General features: G+C 40.2%; 3 protein-coding genes across 7 annotated transcripts; 2 read left to right on the forward strand and 1 right to left on the reverse strand.

Annotated features, from left to right (window-relative positions):
• Nucleotides 1–1,226: 1,226 nt before the first annotated feature.
• Nucleotides 1,227–7,476, forward strand: LOC115771447 (tribbles). The gene is made up of 2 exons (XM_030717161.1): nt 1,227–2,606; nt 6,250–7,476. The coding sequence occupies exons 1-2, from the start codon at nt 1,684–1,686 to the stop codon at nt 6,881–6,883; spliced, it is 1,557 nt and encodes a 518-aa protein (XP_030573021.1). The 5' UTR covers nt 1,227–1,683; the 3' UTR covers nt 6,884–7,476.
• Nucleotides 7,477–9,349: 1,873 nt separating this feature from the next.
• Nucleotides 9,350–11,485, forward strand: LOC115771512 (F-box/WD repeat-containing protein 4). The gene is made up of 4 exons (XM_030717247.1): nt 9,350–9,501; nt 9,578–9,903; nt 9,963–10,541; nt 10,597–11,485. The coding sequence occupies exons 2-4, from the start codon at nt 9,716–9,718 to the stop codon at nt 11,042–11,044; spliced, it is 1,215 nt and encodes a 404-aa protein (XP_030573107.1). The 5' UTR covers nt 9,350–9,501; nt 9,578–9,715; the 3' UTR covers nt 11,045–11,485.
• Nucleotides 11,239–18,441, reverse strand: LOC115771509 (pantothenate kinase 3). 5 transcript variants are annotated; one of them, XM_030717244.1, is made up of 7 exons: nt 17,993–18,441; nt 14,512–14,690; nt 13,114–13,406; nt 12,911–13,036; nt 12,673–12,849; nt 12,474–12,609; nt 11,239–12,410 (listed from the first exon to the last, which is right to left on the reverse strand). In XM_030717244.1, exons 1-7 carry the CDS (start codon nt 18,033–18,035, stop codon nt 12,111–12,113), a joined length of 1,254 nt encoding a protein of 417 aa, XP_030573104.1. In that variant the 5' UTR covers nt 18,036–18,441; the 3' UTR covers nt 11,239–12,110. The 5 variants fall into 5 exon arrangements, with proteins under 5 accessions (XP_030573104.1, XP_030573100.1, XP_030573101.1 ...); XM_030717240.1 differs by lacking the exon at nt 17,993–18,441 and adding an exon at nt 16,513–17,157; XM_030717241.1 differs by lacking the exon at nt 17,993–18,441 and adding an exon at nt 16,702–17,156.
• Between the last annotated feature and the right edge of the window lie 6 nt (nt 18,442–18,447).

The raw sequence follows: 18,447 nt of genomic DNA on the forward strand, positions 1-18,447 counted from the left end.
GATCGAAATATGCGTTGCGTACATGTGCATGTGTGTGATCTGCTGTGCTCTGGCATAATTCCTGTGTAGGCCAATGATCTTTATTTTCGAGTTGCAGCTGCTCAACGAAATCATAAACTGCGCCGCGCACATCGAATAATTGTTGCAGCCATTTCTGCAAGTATACATACATACATACAAACATATCACTGTCACATGCATAGGTATGTACACTATAACATCGATATGTATTAATTCATATCGATAGGAGATCATAACATGATTTCGTTAATATATATCATCTTTAGTGAAAGTGAATCATGGCATGCAAATGAAAGGTGTACTGATTTACTGTCTAGATACATACAAATGTGTGTGCTCAATACGTGAAGATCGCTCTAGCTGATACAGTAAGCGTCTTTCGGTATTCACTGTATGAGTATGTATGTATGTATACCTACGTTTGTATGTATGCACACACATTTGTAGCATAGGGGTAGTTTTAAAGCATTGAAAAGAAATAAGACGCTAGCATATGGCATTCAAAATCAACGTTTCATTCTCAAAGTGGAATTTCCGTATACATTTAATTGTAAACGTAAACGTACAGGCGTGCAATGCGAAGGCAAACGCTGATATTTCAACGTTCCACGCAATTGTTTTCGAAAATAACGTCGCACTAGAGCAAACTTTCTCACACATACCAATGCAAGTGTGGCAAATGGAGCCCTGGTAATGTTTCAATTCCAGTCGTTTCAATAATGTTAATGCTCATCAACTTTAAAAGGTTGTTCATTGAGCATGTACATGCGTCGTTTTGAAATAAGAGAATGGAAGCTGTATTAACTGACGTCACAGCGTAAATCACACGAACAACAGCTAAATGTGATGAATGCAAATAAATATTATAAAAATTAAAAATATATTATAATACATAATTAAATCTGCCATTGTCTATGAATTTAGTAATAACAACGTAAACGAATGCCATTATCAATATACATAAAATTTCGATTAAAATCGTTCTATAAACAAAACAAATATTTGTGTAGTTGTATCAATAAAACGAGCAATTTCTAAAAGTTATGCGTGTTCTCTGATAACATACACAAGAACAGTTAATGTAGTTGAGTGAGTGACGTCACGCGGGCTGGCTTTCTTATCTCTCGCTAAAGCTGACAACCTTTCGGCACGTAGCCACGCGTAGCATACATAAGGGAAACGAAAATGAAAAATGGAACCATTTACATTTCGGAGAGCAGAGCAGACAGTCGGGCGCGTTTCGTTCCTTTTCGCGTGTACGAGTGAGTGAATTTTTGTATCGTTCGATTTGTTTTAAAATCGACAACAACAACAACTAACGCGAAATAATATTCGTTTATTAAAAATATTTCGCAACCAATGTGCTGTATTGCGTCAACCAAGTGAAATTGAAGTCAGCACAAAGATTCGAAAATAAAAAATATTACTCGTACACACATACATACAAACAGAAACAGAAACTCACACACGCACACACGTATACAACATACAAAACGTACACAACTCAAAGAAAAGACAATGAAAATGCCAATCGTGAGCTAAAGTCAAACAGCAGTTAGTAAGCGAGTTAAAAGCAAAAACTGTGATAATTGTGAGCTGGCAAGCAGTGCATAAATAACATTTGGAACCACAACAACAATAACAACAACATCAAGCAACAAAATGGATAGCAGCACCAACACGAGTGCAGTGGAAGGTAACAAAATAGTCAACTATACGCTGCAAACGGCTCTCTCGCCATCTGCTGAGAGCAGCAGTAACAGCAACAGCAACAACAACAACAGCAGGAGGAACAATAACAGCGACGCTTCGTCCGCTGGCAGAGAGCAGCGCCTGACGCCCGCATTAACTGTGTTTACATCAGCCGCATCAACGCCCACCTCCAGTCACGCCTCCCCGTTCGCAATGTCAACGCCGACAAAAGAGTTCCCAAACGCGCAAATGTTGCGCACAATTCGAGAGAAGCTGCTGCGCACGCCCGGCGGCGTCTGTGAGCTGCACGCTTTGAGCTTTGCGGAGCAGACGAACCTGCATGGCGGCAGCATGAACGCGTTTGGAGTTGGCGGCGAGCAGCCCGTGAAGGTGATCAAGAACCGTTACCTGATAAGTGCCCAGCCTAGTCACATCTCAGCCGCGGCAGCGGCCAAGACGCCCGCCTCCTATCGCCATCTCATCGATCTGACGTCGTCGAATCTGCAATGCGTGGACGTCTTCACCGGGGAGCAGTTCCTCTGCAAGATCATCAACGAGCCGCTGCACAAGGTGCAACGCGCCTACTTCCAGCTGGAGCAGGACGAGCAGCTCTGCCGCAGCACCATCTACGGCCACACGCTGATCCGGGGCGTGCACGACCTGGTGCCCCTCTCCAAGAACCGCACCTACATCATCATCGCACCCGTCCAGCAGAGCCAGCAGCGCGTCTACGAGAACCTCCACACGTACATCCGTCACGAGAAGCGTCTCTGTGAGCCGGAGGCACGAGCCATATTCCATCAGATCTGCCAGACGGTGCAGGTGTGCCATCGCAACGGGATCATCCTGCGCGACCTCAAGCTGAAGCGTTTCTACTTCATTGACGAGGCGAGGTTAGTATCTGTATCCAGTCCAGTCCCATAATTTGTATACCCTTCACGAGGGCATTCTACTTTTGTCATGAGTTATGCAACGCACTGAAGACGAAATCGATAACGATTATGAATCCGAATAATCGATAAAGTTTAGTTGGCTTTTTATACCCTTACATAGGAGATTTTAGCTTTGTCAAGAAACATATGTAACAATTAACCGTCCGTCTGTTTTAAGTCTTGCCAAAAATTATCTTTTTTTTTTTACAAAATGCTTCAAATATAAATTTAAAATTGTAGTTCCGAAAGTTAAGTATATTATATAGTTAGATATAGAGTGAATCGGAGCTCAGCGGGAGTTCTCATATTAATTTAAAAAAAATCGTGCTGCATAATTCAAGGCAAAACTTTAAGTATATATAGTCTTAATGGATTGTTAATATTTATATTTCTTGCAAATGATAACTTTCTTCATTAATGAAAAGTAATTCACTATGAAATAGTTCTAAAACTGCTTGACTTTACAGACTTAAATCGTTTAAAGTTAGCTTTCTTTTACCCACTTTTGCTGCTAGAACTAGTTTATTGTTTAGCTTTTCTAAAGCTGGCAACACTGTTGGACTCGTATGGCATCCACTTGGAGTTCGCTGAGCGACACTACTGTATAGAGTTCATATATGAGCATATGAGAGTAGTTCCAATTCTAGCATATTTATGTATTTACCGTACATACATAAATATGTGTGTGTGTATGTATGTATGTACATGTGTTGATGGCTTTCGTAATCGATTGGTGGTGACCCTACCCCGGCACCCGCATGTTGCCCACCAACAACAACAACGGCAACATCAACTCACACACACACACTCACACCTCGCACACATTTGCTCGCTGTACTGGTTGCATATCTTTATTTTGCAATTCGATAAAAACTCGTTATGAGCAACAGTTGTTGTTTTTTTTTTGTTTGTGTGTTGGTGTTATTGGTGCCACAATTGTTGCTCTTGTTATTGGCCGACGTTGTCGCTGTTGTTGCTGTTGTGTTCGGTGTCGGCCAGTTGTGGGTAACATTGAACATTTAAGAAGTTTTGCAATAATGAAAAAATAAAAAAAAAAACCAATAGATCAACAGCAGCGACAATACGCCTGTATATGTACATATATGAATGTGTGTGTATTTATACAGTCAGCTATGGGAAATTACTGTAGCTGATGAAATACATCGGCTCCAAATAGAATATTGCGTTCTTTTATGAAAAACGGTTTTGCGTATTCAATATTTTGGTCAATACTGTACACACGAAACACTGATAATACAGTAAAAGCTACAACAACAACAACTGTGTACATATGTACATATATATGTATGTATGTATATCTGGAGCGTACAAAGTGCTCGCAGCGAGGTTCCTACTTTGTACTCATTTACTTGTTTGTATGTGTGTCTGTGAGTACTTATACGTGAGTACAGTACACGTCGAAATGTTAGGCTCACCTTCAAATTTGTCTGTGTGCTTGCAAAATAATTCATTTTTGTTTTTTTCATTTACAATTGTACATACGTCAGACGTGTGTATTTTTATACATACAAATGCATATATTCTTAATCTTGACTCGTGGCGAACGGAAAAACTTTTCTTTTTCGTACCTCGCTGTCTCTGCTGTACCTGTTGATTGTGAGAGACACACAGTCGCAAATCGGTTTCTCTAAGTATGTGTAGGGTATGTGAGTGTGTGTGCCAGTATAGTTCTTACGAATGAAGCAATACTTGTTGAATGTTTTTGAACTTTTTGCGTTAGTATTGTTTTCACGTTTCCATTGCCAATGCAATTAGCAAATTTATTGCATTGGCGTTTTCCGCTATTCGTGTTGCCAACTTGTTTCTACATACATACATACATGCATACGTATTAATTTTGTATACTCTGTAATTTAGGAATTCAAAACATGAAATTCACAACAGCTGATAAATGTTAAATGCTTTCGTAAACAATACATCATGATTCTGCATGAGTAAAAGTTTTAGTATGTGCTGATTGTTTATTTTATGTCTAGATAAAATTCTTCTACAATCATATATATATGTATGTTTGTATATGCATATGTACTTGAATAAATATTATTCCCAGATAAACAAATATTGTGTACTAGTATATACATGCATACATCTGTATTATTCACTTAAGAGGCATATTTCTTTGCATATTATAGACTCTTGACTCAATTTTAATTAACTCAACAAACATTTAAAACAGTATTTTGTGTGTACATATGTATGCACACATACAAACATACATACATACAAAAAAAGGCTATATATTTTGGGTTGAATGTGCTTATTTGCAAGAATGTGTACAAAAATAAATGTGATTGGTCAAATATAAAGATAAATGAATATAAATCATACTTACCTTCGATTGGCAGGCGTGTATTAAATGAAAAATATTCACTTATACACACACACACACACGCACACAGACGCACCCATAAGTAAGGTCAAATTGTGCTGCGGCGTCCCTGACTCTGATCTTCTGTGTGTATATGTTTATGTATTATTATTTTTGGTTGGCGCATAGATATTTAAATAGCATTTAAATTAGCAGCACGTATTAACGGCGCCGTCCTCCTCACCAAGCTCACCTCTCCTCTGGCTAATTGAGTGTACGAGTATCTTTTCGGAAAATACAATTTGTTAATTTCAAAAAGCGACAACGTTCGCATTATTTGTACAGCGCGTAAGACTGAGAAAGAGAGAGAGAGAGGCAGCAATCGTGTACGCTCTTCAAATGAATAGGCTGCGCAATGCTCGCCCCTCTCCTATGAGCGAACAAGGTCGCTTGTTGTAACAACTAAACTACGTGTTGCTCTCACTCGCCTCCTCTCTCTTGCGCTTACTCTCAATGGATCGTATTTCTCTGCTGCTGGTGGTGGCATATTGTAATTTTTGTTTGACGGCAGCAAGAGGCGCGCTCAGTATTATTTTTTGTTGCTCACTTTTTGCTCAGGGTCAGTTCGAGGTTTTTGAGCTCGTGTGTATATGCATATGTATGTATGTATATGTATGCATGTATTTTTGTTTGTTTCATGGCACAATCGAAAAAAAAATATTGTTGATTTTTTTTTCGCGCTCACTTAATTATCTTTTGGCTTTTGATTTCCAATGTTTGTTAGCTGTTGCCATTGTTGTCTCTGCGCAAGAAGCTTTGAAGCCGTAGGTGGAGTTGCCACAATGCTGCGTCACTTGGAAATAGGCTGGCTTAAATGAGAGCGCGATCTCTCGCTCTGTCTCTCTCTCAAGCTTTTTTGCATGCAAATGTAGGCCAATGTCAACATGGTGTCACCGCTCTTGGGTGTTTGGGGTCGCTTGCTTTGTCAGAGATGGGTGCACGGCTTGTCTTTATGTTAAATTGTCAATTACATAGATACGTTCACGTCAAAGCTTGGCTCACTAAGGCTGGCAACGCCATCAACGCCAACGCAATGCCAATCGATTTGTGTGTGTTGTGTGTCTGTTGTAATGCGCTAGTAAATGGCAACACCATCAATTTTTGAACGTTATGCAACTCTGCATCTGACTGCCTGCGATTGCAGACACAATAAATAATATGCGATAAGCATTCACTTAAAATTGATTTGTTTCTTCTTTTTCGTTTTGATTACAGAACTAAACTGCAATATGAATCGCTGGAGGGCTCGATGATACTCGATGGTGATGATGATACGCTGAGCGACAAGATCGGCTGTCCCCTGTACACCGCACCGGAGCTCCTCTGCCCGCAGCCGACGTACCAGGGCAAGCCGGCAGACATGTGGTCCTTGGGCGTCATACTCTACACCATGCTTGTGGGTCAGTATCCGTTCTACGAGAAGGCCAACTGCAATCTGATAACGGTAATCAGACACGGCAACGTCCAAATACCCATGTCGTTATCCAAGTCCGTGCGCTGGCTGATGCTCTCGCTGCTGCGGAAGAACTACACGGAGCGCATGACGGCGACTCACATATTCCTAACGCCTTGGCTGAAGGAGCAGCGGCCGTTCCACTTGTACCTGCCCGTCAATGTGCAAATTGCCGACGACTGGGACGTTGATGTCGATCAGGACGAGCACGAGCACATGGAGGAGGGAGACATAAGCGACCTCTGTCAGCTGGGTGATAAACGTGAGCACGAGTACGAGGATATTGGCGTGGAGCCCCTGGACTATACGCACAGTACGCTGCAAATGGCCCAGACAAGCGTCTCCAATTCGCTGCCCGCCGAGCCTGATGCGGACGCCGACGAGGACATGGGCTGACCAATGTCTGACGCAGAGCCGGACACAAAGCCACTGGATTTTCGCTTTCTCGTATACGCTGGCGCGTGATCTTGAGGCGTTAGCCCGCCTTGGGATTCAATGCATGACCTCCCGCCTCGAGGCGCATTACCTGCTCTCTACGACGATAGCCGAGGCTAAGGCGGCCGCGCTCCCCACGTCATCATCCTTCCTCGATTCAGGTGGCGATTCAGCCTCCGATACTCGCACACAAAAAAGACTTTGTAGCCTCGCTCACACCTTACACGTAAACATATACATATACAAAAAAAAACAACACTGCCTTCCAAATGAAACAAATTAGCTCGTTCTAAATGAAGAATCCTTTCAAGCGTTTAAATCCGCATCCGCCGAATCCTCGTAACTGCAGCAGCAACTCCGACTGCGACTGCGACTGCAATTGATTCTTCCTAAAAGCAACTTATGTACAATACATAAATTAATATTTTGCTGTAAATTGTTGATCTTATCAATTGATAGAAAGCATTATTTTCAATGTTTACAATGGCAATGAATGCAAATTGTTATTTATTATTTAAATTTTTTTTAAAGTTTTGCATATTATGGAAAGAAACAAAAAAAGAAGAAAAACAAAAAAATAGCATAAAAAGTGAAAATTATGAAACGAATAAAACATAAAACTTTGATCTCACTTTAAAAAACGAATGTGATCTTTTACTTATTTGAAAACTTGTAAACTTTGTCGAAATCAGAATGCAAAGAATTTATTTTCTATAATAGATCAGTCGTCATGAATGTACAGGATATCTGCCAGTCACCCTCGATAAAAATGTGGGATTTCTTTATTGCTCCGATAAATGTGTACATTGGCCGAACGTCAAGCACGTGGGAAGAGTTTATCTCTTGATAAGCGTTATCAGCTTTTGCCTGACATGAGATTGCATTTTCAATGCCAGAATCAGAAAAATTCCTCAACTTTGGGGCTCACATGATATAAAGTCCAATCGCAAGGTAAAACATATACGTTTATATAAACGTAAACTTATCGGGAATGCAAACCGATTTTGGAGGAACCGGTTCGAACCCAGAAATGACTATACTATAATCAGAACTTCAAAAATGAGTTGGTACAAAAGGAAAAAGGAACTTTAAGGAAGCCTCAGTTCCAAGATAAACAAAAATAACCCTGACCCAAATAATTGCATTTATCTAACTAGAGATGCCAATTTTGGGTAGAGCTAAAATCTAGCCCGCAACGTCTGTTTGAAAATATTTCTGGCTTAACAATATTTTCAGCAAAACGGGCAAACCAAAATTAAAAATTGAATCAAGGCAAGAACTAAAGCTCGGCTTCATGGATGTGGAACTAGGTTAATGAACTGACTCTCAATGAGTTGGTTCCAGCTGCAAGTCGAACCAATATTTTTGTTGTTCTGCAGCCCTGGTACTAATTTATTTGCACTTTGAGCAACAGATGAAATACATAAATGGTATTTTAAAAGGCTGCTGCATTTGTTTTAGGTAAAGAGAATAGAAGCAGCAAAAAGTTTACTTTAGATATTTCATAACAAAACCAAAAGCTTATATTTACGTATAGGAAATTTACTGAATCTACGAAATAGCTTTAACATATGTATGTATATATGTATATGTTACATATGCGTGAGTTGAGGAAGACGTTAACAATAACATATTTTGCTTTCATTAATTAAATTCGCCAACGATAAAGCCTAACCACATGCCGAAAATGTGTTTACTAACTATTTTATTCACGACGCAATAACCAACGTATTTGCCGACGTGACAAGTTCTACGTAGCTTCGCCTACTTCTACTTTAGTCATCGTATCGTATCATTATAAAATTGGTGAGAGAATTACGTAAGAACGTTAAACCTGCTGAGAACAACGTAGGCGCCAGTCGATGTGACTTCCCATTTCTCTCGAGCTTGGCATGCTGGCATGCAATTTTAATTAATTGTGGTCGTAGTTCTAGAACATTTTGATAATGCTTTTCTATTTGGCAGATAAATACATTTTGTATGTGACAAATAGACGAAAATAAAAGATAATACAAGCTCTTTTCAAAGTTACACGTATGTTCAATTTAAGCGAAATAATTTAATTATTTCATAAAGTACTCTTACTTTTCAATAGGTGTTGATTATATAAATTTGGTTTTTTGTTTAATATAGAGCAATTTGCACATTTTGTTATTTTTCTCAATGAAAAAGGAACCAATGCGAGTATTGCTTCGTCTTCTTAGTTAATGGCAAGCATGAAGAGGAATTTTTGTAGACAATGGAATGTGTTTTATTTTTGGTATTTAGCGTAATTATTTCTGTAAAGTTCTGTCACTAATTAGAGAAAGAGTGTCCCAAATAACTCTAATCGAATTGATGTGCATAGACAGCACTCGTTTCTTTGCTGACATTTAAAAAAAAAAAACAAAATAAAATTTAAAAAAAAAACGAAAAAAAGCTCGCCTAAAATTGATCGAACGTTTTGAATTTCTGAAATTTGAATGTGGCTTGGTCTGTTAAAATCAAGCTATCGATATATCGAACACAAGTATCGAATGGCAAATTTCGCAGTTAGTAACAGCAAATGTTAATGTGTGGGCTGCTGCTGTTATTTATAGGTAAGAAGAAGACAGCGGAGGTTGGTGTCAAAAGGAAGGTGGTTTTTCAATAAATATAAGTTCCGTGTTTTTCAAGATATTTTCGTTCGTATGATGTCCATAGAAGGGAAACTCGCCATTTGTATCCCCAAACGTAGTTATGTAATAAACGCTTCGCATCTCCAAACGTTAATAAATCCGAAGGAAACCGATTTATTCAACAAAATCCATCAAAATGAAGATTACCGACCTAAACATCGACTGTCTTTTGCGAATTTTTAAATATTTGTCGGAACGCGAACTAGTCATTCTGTGTGAAACGAGCAACTATTTTAACGCGGTCATCGAGCAAAACATATTCTATGCCATGACAAAGGATTTGCTGCTATGCGGACACCGAAACAGGCCAAGTGTCGAGAAAAGGTAGCATACTTTTTTCATGCCACATTTCGTTTGCTTATTGCGCTTTTTCTTTCGAATAGGAATAGAACACAGCTGACGTACTTTCGGCGTCTACAGGTTGCCAGAAACTGGCTGCGAGGTGTCTACATGGAACGTCATTACTACCATCATGCGCAGATGTTTTCATCCAAGCTTTGGCTAGATTCGGACGCCTTGTATATAACGCATGCAAACTATTTGCGCAAGTATCGTCGGGCTGGTCCCGAGGCACTGCAGCGACGCTATGAAGTGGAAATAACCACACCCACCTTGTCGAATATAGCCGACTTTGTCAAGAAGCAGGACACCATTTTTGCGGGACGCGTGTGCGGCGCATGTTTCGTTAACGACACAGATGGCATCACGGAGCAGGCGATGCATCACGCCAAGGAATACATGTTCTCTGTGGACTTTGTTAACGAGGTGTATGCCACCAGCACGGACACCTGCTGCAAGCTATGGAAACGTTCAACGGAATTTGGACTCACCCATTTCGATCTATTCATGCAGCTGCAGCATTCCTTCAAGTCCATGAAGCTCAGCGATGATGCACAGTGGCTCTATGGAGGTCTCTACACAGATACCGGACGCAAGGCACTGCGCGCCATCAATGTGGAGAGGTAAAGACGCTCATTAGGTTTGCAATCTTCCATTATTATATGCCAAGTCTTACAGCGGCGAGGAACAAGTGCTCAACTCGAATACCATTTCGATTTACGATCTAAAAATCAAAGATGAACATGTATTATTTACCGCCAACTTTGATACCACATTCCGCATGTTTGACCGACGTACAGATCGTGATGTCGCCGTTTGGGAGGATCCGTTCGACTCGTCCATTTACTGTCTGGAGTACGACGGACTCTATGCGGTGCTCTGCGGTGCCAAATACCACAGCCGAGTCAACCTATACGACATTCGTGTGCCCGGCAAATACATACAATTGTACTTTCCGGGACGCGCCACGGCACGACAGAACTATAGAAGTTCGCCCGTATATAGTCTTGCTTGTGACAGCCAATATATGTTTATTGCCACGGATCACAACTTGCAAGTGCTTGATTTCACAACCAATTATGGTATCCAAAGAGATTACAGTCATTTTCATGAAAGCCTAAGATAAACGAACAACAAAATTGTAATTAATTGCTTGAACTCACAAATAAATTAAGTAGTTTTTATGTAGAGACATTGTTTGGATCTCAAAAAGAAAGATCATTAAAAGTACCTTCTATTTGTTGAATGGATCGCAGATTTCTTTGTGTTTGCGCGAGCAGGCTTCCTCTGAATTATACTTTTAAATTGTTAAGCACTTGATTATTTATTTGTATACCCATTATTGTTATGATGATATATTTATTTGCATTTGCCTTGCGGCTTGTTTCCAAACGAAATAAGATTTCGGTTAACAAATTGCATTGGCCAGCTTATTGAAATAGTCGACAAGGTAAAATCTTATATTAATAGACCACAAACTTATGCTAAACAAAAAGAAGCCTTTAAAGATCCATTGAAAACATACAAATAACTTTCACATAATCGATGTGTAAGATAAAAACTTAAATGTAATAGTGCAAATGTTGTTATGCGTATTTATTATCGCTTGCTGTTTATTGTGTTATGTGAGCAATATTTGAATTGCAACCGAGGCTGGCTGCAAAAAATGAGCCGCTCTGAAAATATATCAATTTCATATCGCACACAAATACATGTTGTATATGCCATATAAAATTTAAATACTTTAAGAGTTATCAGTTGATGCGTTCAAATAAATGGTAATACTTTAATATATCTATGTGTGCTTACTTATATATGGATTTGGAAACAAATTTACGAGCTACCTGCATTCAAGAATAACAACTGCAATGTGCTGATATTTGGCATCAAGTTGTGTTCATATATCATACAAGTTATTTAGCAGCATATTTTGAAGCCTTAATTTTGTTGCGTTTTTAAACAGGCACTTTATCCGTTCTTTGTTTTTGTTGTGTTTTTCGTTTTTAATTTCATACAAGTACAATTTGTGCATCCTCTAAAACGGTGTAAACTTAATCCAAGAGAAAAAATATTGTTAATAGCGAGAAAATGCATCCACTGCATCTTTTTGTCATTCCCTCTGTTGACTTCTTCGGTTTGCTGTAGATGCACAACCCCTATGATACAGTTTGATATTCACCTCAAGGGAACGACTATCTGGTTGTGCTGTCATTTGGCTTGTCCGCTGCATCTGGGCATTCTGTGGACGTCTCCGCGTCAGTTGGTTGTGTTGGCGTTGTGTTCGCGCTTGGCGGCTGTGAATGATCCAGGCTCTCGTTAAGCGCTGCTGCCAGTTCGCCGTTGAACTGCAGCAGGCAGCCCAAAGCTCCAAAGTAGCCTTCATGTTCCAGGAATAGGCCCTTCATGGTGCCATTCGACCAGAATTCCATAGCGTACGCCAGTAATTTCATTGAAATGGGATTCACGCGTAAAAAGTTGCCTACAAAAACGACCTGAGCGAGGGGAAAGGGAAGCGTTCAGCTAGGAACTGGGCAACTTTTTGGCACATTACTAACCCTATCGATCTTCTCGTTTAGTGCACACATTCGTGCTATGGAGCCTATGTTGTTGGTAATGGTGACGAGCGTGGCATTCGCCAGATCCTCTCTGGACACCGAACAGCGTTTGTCGTTTAGATGCATCTGGCCAAAGCTACAATCAAGGCGGACAGGTAAATGTTACGAACAAAATAATAAAATGTTAAGTATTTGTTACCTGGAAGCCACTAAATCGCCGGGCAAGCCAAACCGATTATAGTCACCGCCGTAGATGTCCTTGACCAGTTTGTCCACCTTCCGATTGTCACCCTTTGTGGCCAATTGTATGGCTTCCTCAAATGTCGTGCAGCCGGTAAGCAGGCAACACAAACCCAGGAATGTTCCACCGCCCAAGCTAAGCAACCAGAAAGAACAAGAGTTAGTTGATGATCACAATTGGAACAGAGAGCGCTTACCTTGTGCCCGAAATGCGTTTATAGTTGTCCGGCCCGTATACTGCCAGAATTGAAACACCTGAACCGACATTCACCAGTATAAAAGGAAACGGCTGCGAGAAATTAAAGGCCCGCTTCTCGCTTTTACTGCAGAGCATAGAATAAGAGAAGGTATTTGCGGTCAAGTCGGAGCATCTGGCGCAATGGCTGGGTCTGGAACTTACACAATTTCTCGCGCATTCTCATAGTAATAGCATTCAGTAAAATTGTGCATGTCGGCGAAGAGTATGCCCTTGATGAGCGTGTCCAGCTCATCGAACTTGGCCAGCTTCATGTTCACCTGATCTCGAAAATCCTTTTCAAACTTAAAAGCCCCACCGCCAGTGGCACAAACCGTTGTTACCAGCTCGGCCATGCCCTTCTGCTTGGCCAGTGACAGAAAGTTGCCCATGTCTGTCGTCTGGAAGCGTATAAAATGCAGAGAACCTCGACGCTTTCTGATCTCAACATTATCCATCTGAAATGAGAGTTAAATATGAAAATCTTTAACTGCCAGCTTAAGAATAAATCAAAATAAATTCCAATTGCTTGCATATGTGAAAAACCAAGCTTACAAAATATGCTGCCCATTAAAACACTTGATTATGAAAATAAAAGCGCACGTGAACAACAAATTGTCTAGTCAAAGTTTAAACACCAATTCGCGTAATTAGAGACGTAAATAAGCCGATAACCATTTAAAATATAACAAATACAAAAAACGCACAACAGGAAGTCAAAAGTCAATGAATGCTCCTCTATGTAAACTTGTCGTCAACGACGTCGACGTGCATACGATTCAGGTTCCGGACAGTGTTGGCAATTTGGCCTTTTTAGAGCTAAACCCAGCTATAAGAATGCTTATTTAGCGTACTTTGGGGAATTTCCTTTTTCAGTTCTTTTAACTTTCAACTGTGTTGGCAATTTGGTCTTTTTAGGGCTAAATCCAGCTATAAGAATGCCCATTTAGCGTACTTTGGGGAATTTCCTTTTACAGTTCTTTTAACTTTCAACGGTGTTGACAATTTGGCCTTTTTAGAGCTAAGTCCAGCTATAAGTATGCTTATTTAGCGTACTTTGGGGAATTTTCTTTTGCAGTTCTTTTAAGGTTGCGCTGCATTTATCAACTAATGTCGCAATAAATGATGTCGTGACAGACTTCTATAAGTCTGACATTTCTGAGAGATTGGATAATACATCCTTCAAGAAAGCAATTATATAAAAAATGCCTTGAATGTCGCTGGGTTCACGGCCAGTTTACGGATCGGTGCAATATACTAAAAAGTAACACGAAATCAGCAAACGAATCATTCGACCTGGCTATGGACCCAATGAACTCCACCGATTGGACGCGCAATTTTTAGCAGATAATGTTCACGTTTAGGCTAATGCACACGATTTCATTTTTCGGTACGTTATCGCCAATGATTGTGAAGGAAACAAACAAATATAAAAGCAACATTCATGGAATAAAACAAGTCACGCGTTGTAAAACAAATCAAAGTCGTTACACATTATATTATATAGATATGGATAGAATGTGTATGAAGGACAGGTAGACAGATCTATTGATGTGAGCTCACCTGCAAGTGCGTGTCACGATGGCCGGTTTTGCCATACGCAGAGTTTCTGGTCAGATATCGTCGGATGTTGCGTAAAATGCCAGCCTCGCAATCCTGCTCGTCGGGCGTTATGTCCTTTGGCTCAAAGTAGACCAATTTTGTGAGCGTCCCGCCGATATCCATGCCAAACCATGGCATCGCTGCAATAAATCAATGCCAAATTCACATTTAGCGACAGTTCGAATAGACGAAATACCTATTGATAACGGGTAGAACGGTATGCAGCATGTACATATAAGGACCCTGTTCTGATGGCATAATCGCAACAGGGTCGGGGAACTTTGATTGACTATCACATAGACCCGTGCACATTTACGTGGCTGCATTATTATTTACATTATGATTTGGCTGGTTTTGTGTCTAATTAAATTTGGATTGCAGCACTCCGAAACAAATTCGTAAGGTTTGTGTCAAACTTCGAAAATAACATCACATTTTCAGCTGTAGTTTTGTCTCTGCATTAGACACATATTGATCAAAATCGGATTAAAAGACAATCCGGACCAACTTTCAGTTATTGAAGATATTGTACACGAGCAATTCATTGGATCTGCGTCTTCCATGAAGTAATCTAATCTTATCAAACTGTTTAAACTAAATACAAGTTTTGGTTAATTAGCCTTGTACGATAAACTCTTTTGATCTTAGCCCCAAAAATATAATAACTCGATTTTCGAATTGCCGAGATATCTTTTAAAGCCCAAGTTATTCATGTCGGACCTTGCTATACATATATATATATGTCCGGTCGACTTTGACTCTTGCACACTTGACATTGTTTTAATTATAACCGTGTACACCAATAATTAATATTATTGAGTGCTTCTTGAGATTGTTCTAGTATCAGTTGAACAGATTTTAATTTGCACATGTGCTTAAGATGTTCCCTTTTCACTCTCTCTCTCTCTCTCTCTTTCTGTTACTCTCTCGCTCTCTTGCGCTTTCTGGAGTCGGGCACGTACCGCTTTGAATGATGAGATCAAAGATCGACGTAAAATCCAGAGTCTCTGTCATTGCGCCAGGGTAATTGTAATAGCGAATATTCACTGTTTCACGCTTGTAATGGGTATATCTAACGCGTGTCCATTAAGAGCCAAAACATTTTGTTCAATTTTAACGGGTGAGCAGCAGCAACACGTTATTAACTTCGAGGGGCAACTGCTAGATTATATATTATAAGTAGATGAATATTGGCAAATCTAACTGCGAAACATGTGCGACACGCTCAAAGCGGCCAGAAAGAGCGAGAGGGAGAGCGAGAGAGAGAGCGAGAGAGCGAGCGATATCGATGCCTGCTTATCTACCCTTTAGACTCTCTGTGGTTATCGACAGTTAAGAATTTCTAAAATGACCGCTGGCCTCTGAATTGGTTACACTAAGCGGCGGCGAGTCACAAAATCAACCACACTTTGCTATCTAATCACAATTTAACTAACTTACATATACATACATAGAAATTTATGTGTATGTACACATGAAAATTAATAAACAAACCCAGAACAAAATTTGTAAAACTCCTATACGTTTTCACCGTTAAATCGCTATCATCAGCTGGTTGCTTAAAGAGAGCAGAGCAGAAGCTTTCTTTTACCAGCGTTGCGTGAGAGAGCAACAGACACAGAGAGCGAGAGTGAGACAACTCTGCTTTCATTTCTCTATTATCATCTTAACGAAAGCAAGGTTGCCATATTGAACGAATCGGTGGCACATAAACTAAACGTTTAGTTTTTTGTCCTATTTCTTAAAGAACTCGGATTTCCTTATTTATAAAGTAAATGTGCCTTGCACATTTATTAGTTATTATTCTAACAAGACATTCTTGCTGTCTTGATTGAAAATTGATTTTTCTTCTGCTCTGTTATCTGCTCACGTTCTTATCAATTTTGGGTACAAACACAAATTGAGCTTTGATATGGATCAGATGCTTGATGTCGTTTCGACTTTGGATGGCGGATTACTTACACATTAAATCATCAATATTAGGGATGTGTTTGGCGGGATTCATTTTGGGCTGATTGCATGTTTCAATTAAACAATTATCGACTGTCGACGATGACTTCAAATTGCCCTCACTTACGTTATTATTATTATTACTATTATTGTTGTTGTTGTTGGAGTTGCCGGAGTTGCTGATGGATTTGGCTTTCTTACCGACTCCAATGGCGGCGCGCCACGGAGCGCGCCATGAGTTTTTCTTAGTGGAGATCATTTGTGTTGGCGGATTGGCCGTTGAAGCCAGCGAGGCGTGTGTGGTTGATTTCTTGTCGTTATGTAATTTGAATATTTTCAATTTGAACGAATATTTCGAGTCGCGCGCGGGCACTTTCATTTTAAATGCGTCGCGTGTGTAATCAATACCTCAACGAGTCTTGTCTCTAATTCGCGCCGAGCATAGTAGTTATTCTCGCCAGCAGCCGTCGAGCATTAACTGCTTAGCTGCTTATTTGTATTTACATTGCTGCCAGCCAGCCAGCTAGCACGGTAAATGATCTCAAAAGCGATCAGCTTTGATTTCGCTGTTCGCTGTTTTGTTTTGAGTATAGAGCGCGCGTCGGGGTTCGGGCATCCGTCGGGCGCAATCCGTTTGACTGACCGCTCGCAGGCGTGAAACGTGTTTGAATGAAATTTCATTGTCACTTCGTTAAAAAAACGATGCGGCAACGCCGACAGCGGCCGCAGTAGCGGCCACAACAGCAACAGCAACAGCCGAGCTGGCGTCTACGTCAGAAGCGCGCTTGCACAAAATTCAAAACACATACATATGCATGCACACACGTATACATATGTATGTATGCATATGAATATTAATAGGAGACATCGCCAAGCAAAGCCGAACTTAAGCATTGCGAAAGCAAATTTCAAAAATAAAACAAAATCAACGATCAAAAGTTGAACTTTACTACGAGCACAACCTAACAATACCCTTGACATGAGCTCGAGCTGAATGCAAGACGGTCAATGGTCAAGTAAGATCACTTTTGTATGCCATTAACAGCATCAAGTGCGCTTGCTGCTCTGATTGTTATGCAAATGCTTGTTTCTAATCCAAGCTTTATTTTGCCAGCATTTTGTATAAATTACTGTAAAAGCAATTTTTGACTCGTGTACTCCAAAAGTACTTAGTATATGTATGTATGCTGCTGCGGGAGCAAGAGAATGAGCGCAACAAAAGAAAAACCAATAAATAAACGAGCGGCGCCCAAATCAGAAACGTCAAAGCAAGACTTATAAGCATACATACATATGTACCTATGTATGTATGTCTGTGTATAGGTACATATGTATGTATTTTACTTTGAAAGAGGACACAAACAAATTCAACAAATGCACGTCGATGTTTTGATACACTTCAAAACTCTTGTGTTTCGGTATACAATAAGATTGAAGCCGTGCAGCAGGTTTTTCTATTTATCAACATGAGATTCATTTAATTTACACTTACCTCTACCCAGCTGGTGGCAGAAAACAATTTCATCATCCTGCATGTTAAAGTTAACACACAATACGTCGCAGTCAATAATCAAACACCGGCAATGGCGCGTTCTTCGTATATCCCAACAAGTTCAGCTACTGAAAACGTGAGTCAGCCGCCACCTGCAGCAGTTGTTGATAGTTAGACAGGACAGGAATGGAAAATGGATTTTGGAAGAACTTCGATGGCAACGGAACAGGCTTCTGCTCACATTGGCGGTGTCTGTCCAAGATGGTTTCTTGGCGAGGAACTGTGTCGGTTGAGCACGTTACGCTTCTCAAGTTGGCATTGGCATTGGAAACCGAATCACAAAAATATGTTTTCGCTTTGTTTACAATCTGTTTTGCCGCCTGAAAGCTGAGCGCTTCCAACTGTTAATGGCAAATCGAGATCTGAATTCGAATATCGTTTGATTCTGATAACTT

Source organism: Drosophila novamexicana, unplaced genomic scaffold, assembly GCF_003285875.2.
Source record: "Drosophila novamexicana strain 15010-1031.04,08,12 unplaced genomic scaffold, DnovRS2.1 tig00000072-arrow-arrow-pilon, whole genome shotgun sequence".
Lineage (NCBI taxonomy): Eukaryota > Metazoa > Arthropoda > Insecta > Diptera > Drosophilidae > Drosophila > Drosophila novamexicana.

Excerpts from the sequence above, each read along its gene's own strand:
- LOC115771447 (XM_030717161.1), top strand. The coding sequence starts at position 1,684 with ATGGATAGCAGCACCAACACGAGTGCAGTGGAAGGTAACAAAATAGTC. Across the intron at positions 2,607-6,249 it reads TACTTCATTGACGAGGCGAG|AACTAAACTGCAATATGAAT; the intron begins GTTAGTATCTGT and ends TTTTGATTACAG.
- LOC115771512 (XM_030717247.1), top strand. The coding sequence starts at position 9,716 with ATGAAGATTACCGACCTAAACATCGACTGTCTTTTGCGAATTTTTAAA. Across the intron at positions 9,904-9,962 it reads AGGCCAAGTGTCGAGAAAAG|GAATAGAACACAGCTGACGT; the intron begins GTAGCATACTTT and ends TCTTTCGAATAG. Across the intron at positions 10,542-10,596 it reads CGCGCCATCAATGTGGAGAG|CGGCGAGGAACAAGTGCTCA; the intron begins GTAAAGACGCTC and ends CAAGTCTTACAG.
- LOC115771509 (XM_030717240.1), bottom strand. The coding sequence starts at position 16,879 with ATGAAAGTGCCCGCGCGCGACTCGAAATATTCGTTCAAATTGAAAATA. Across the intron at positions 13,407-14,511 it reads ATCGTGACACGCACTTGCAG|ATGGATAATGTTGAGATCAG; the intron begins GTGAGCTCACAT and ends CTCTCATTTCAG. Across the intron at positions 12,850-12,910 it reads AAACGCATTTCGGGCACAAG|CTTGGGCGGTGGAACATTCC; the intron begins GTAAGCGCTCTC and ends CTGGTTGCTTAG.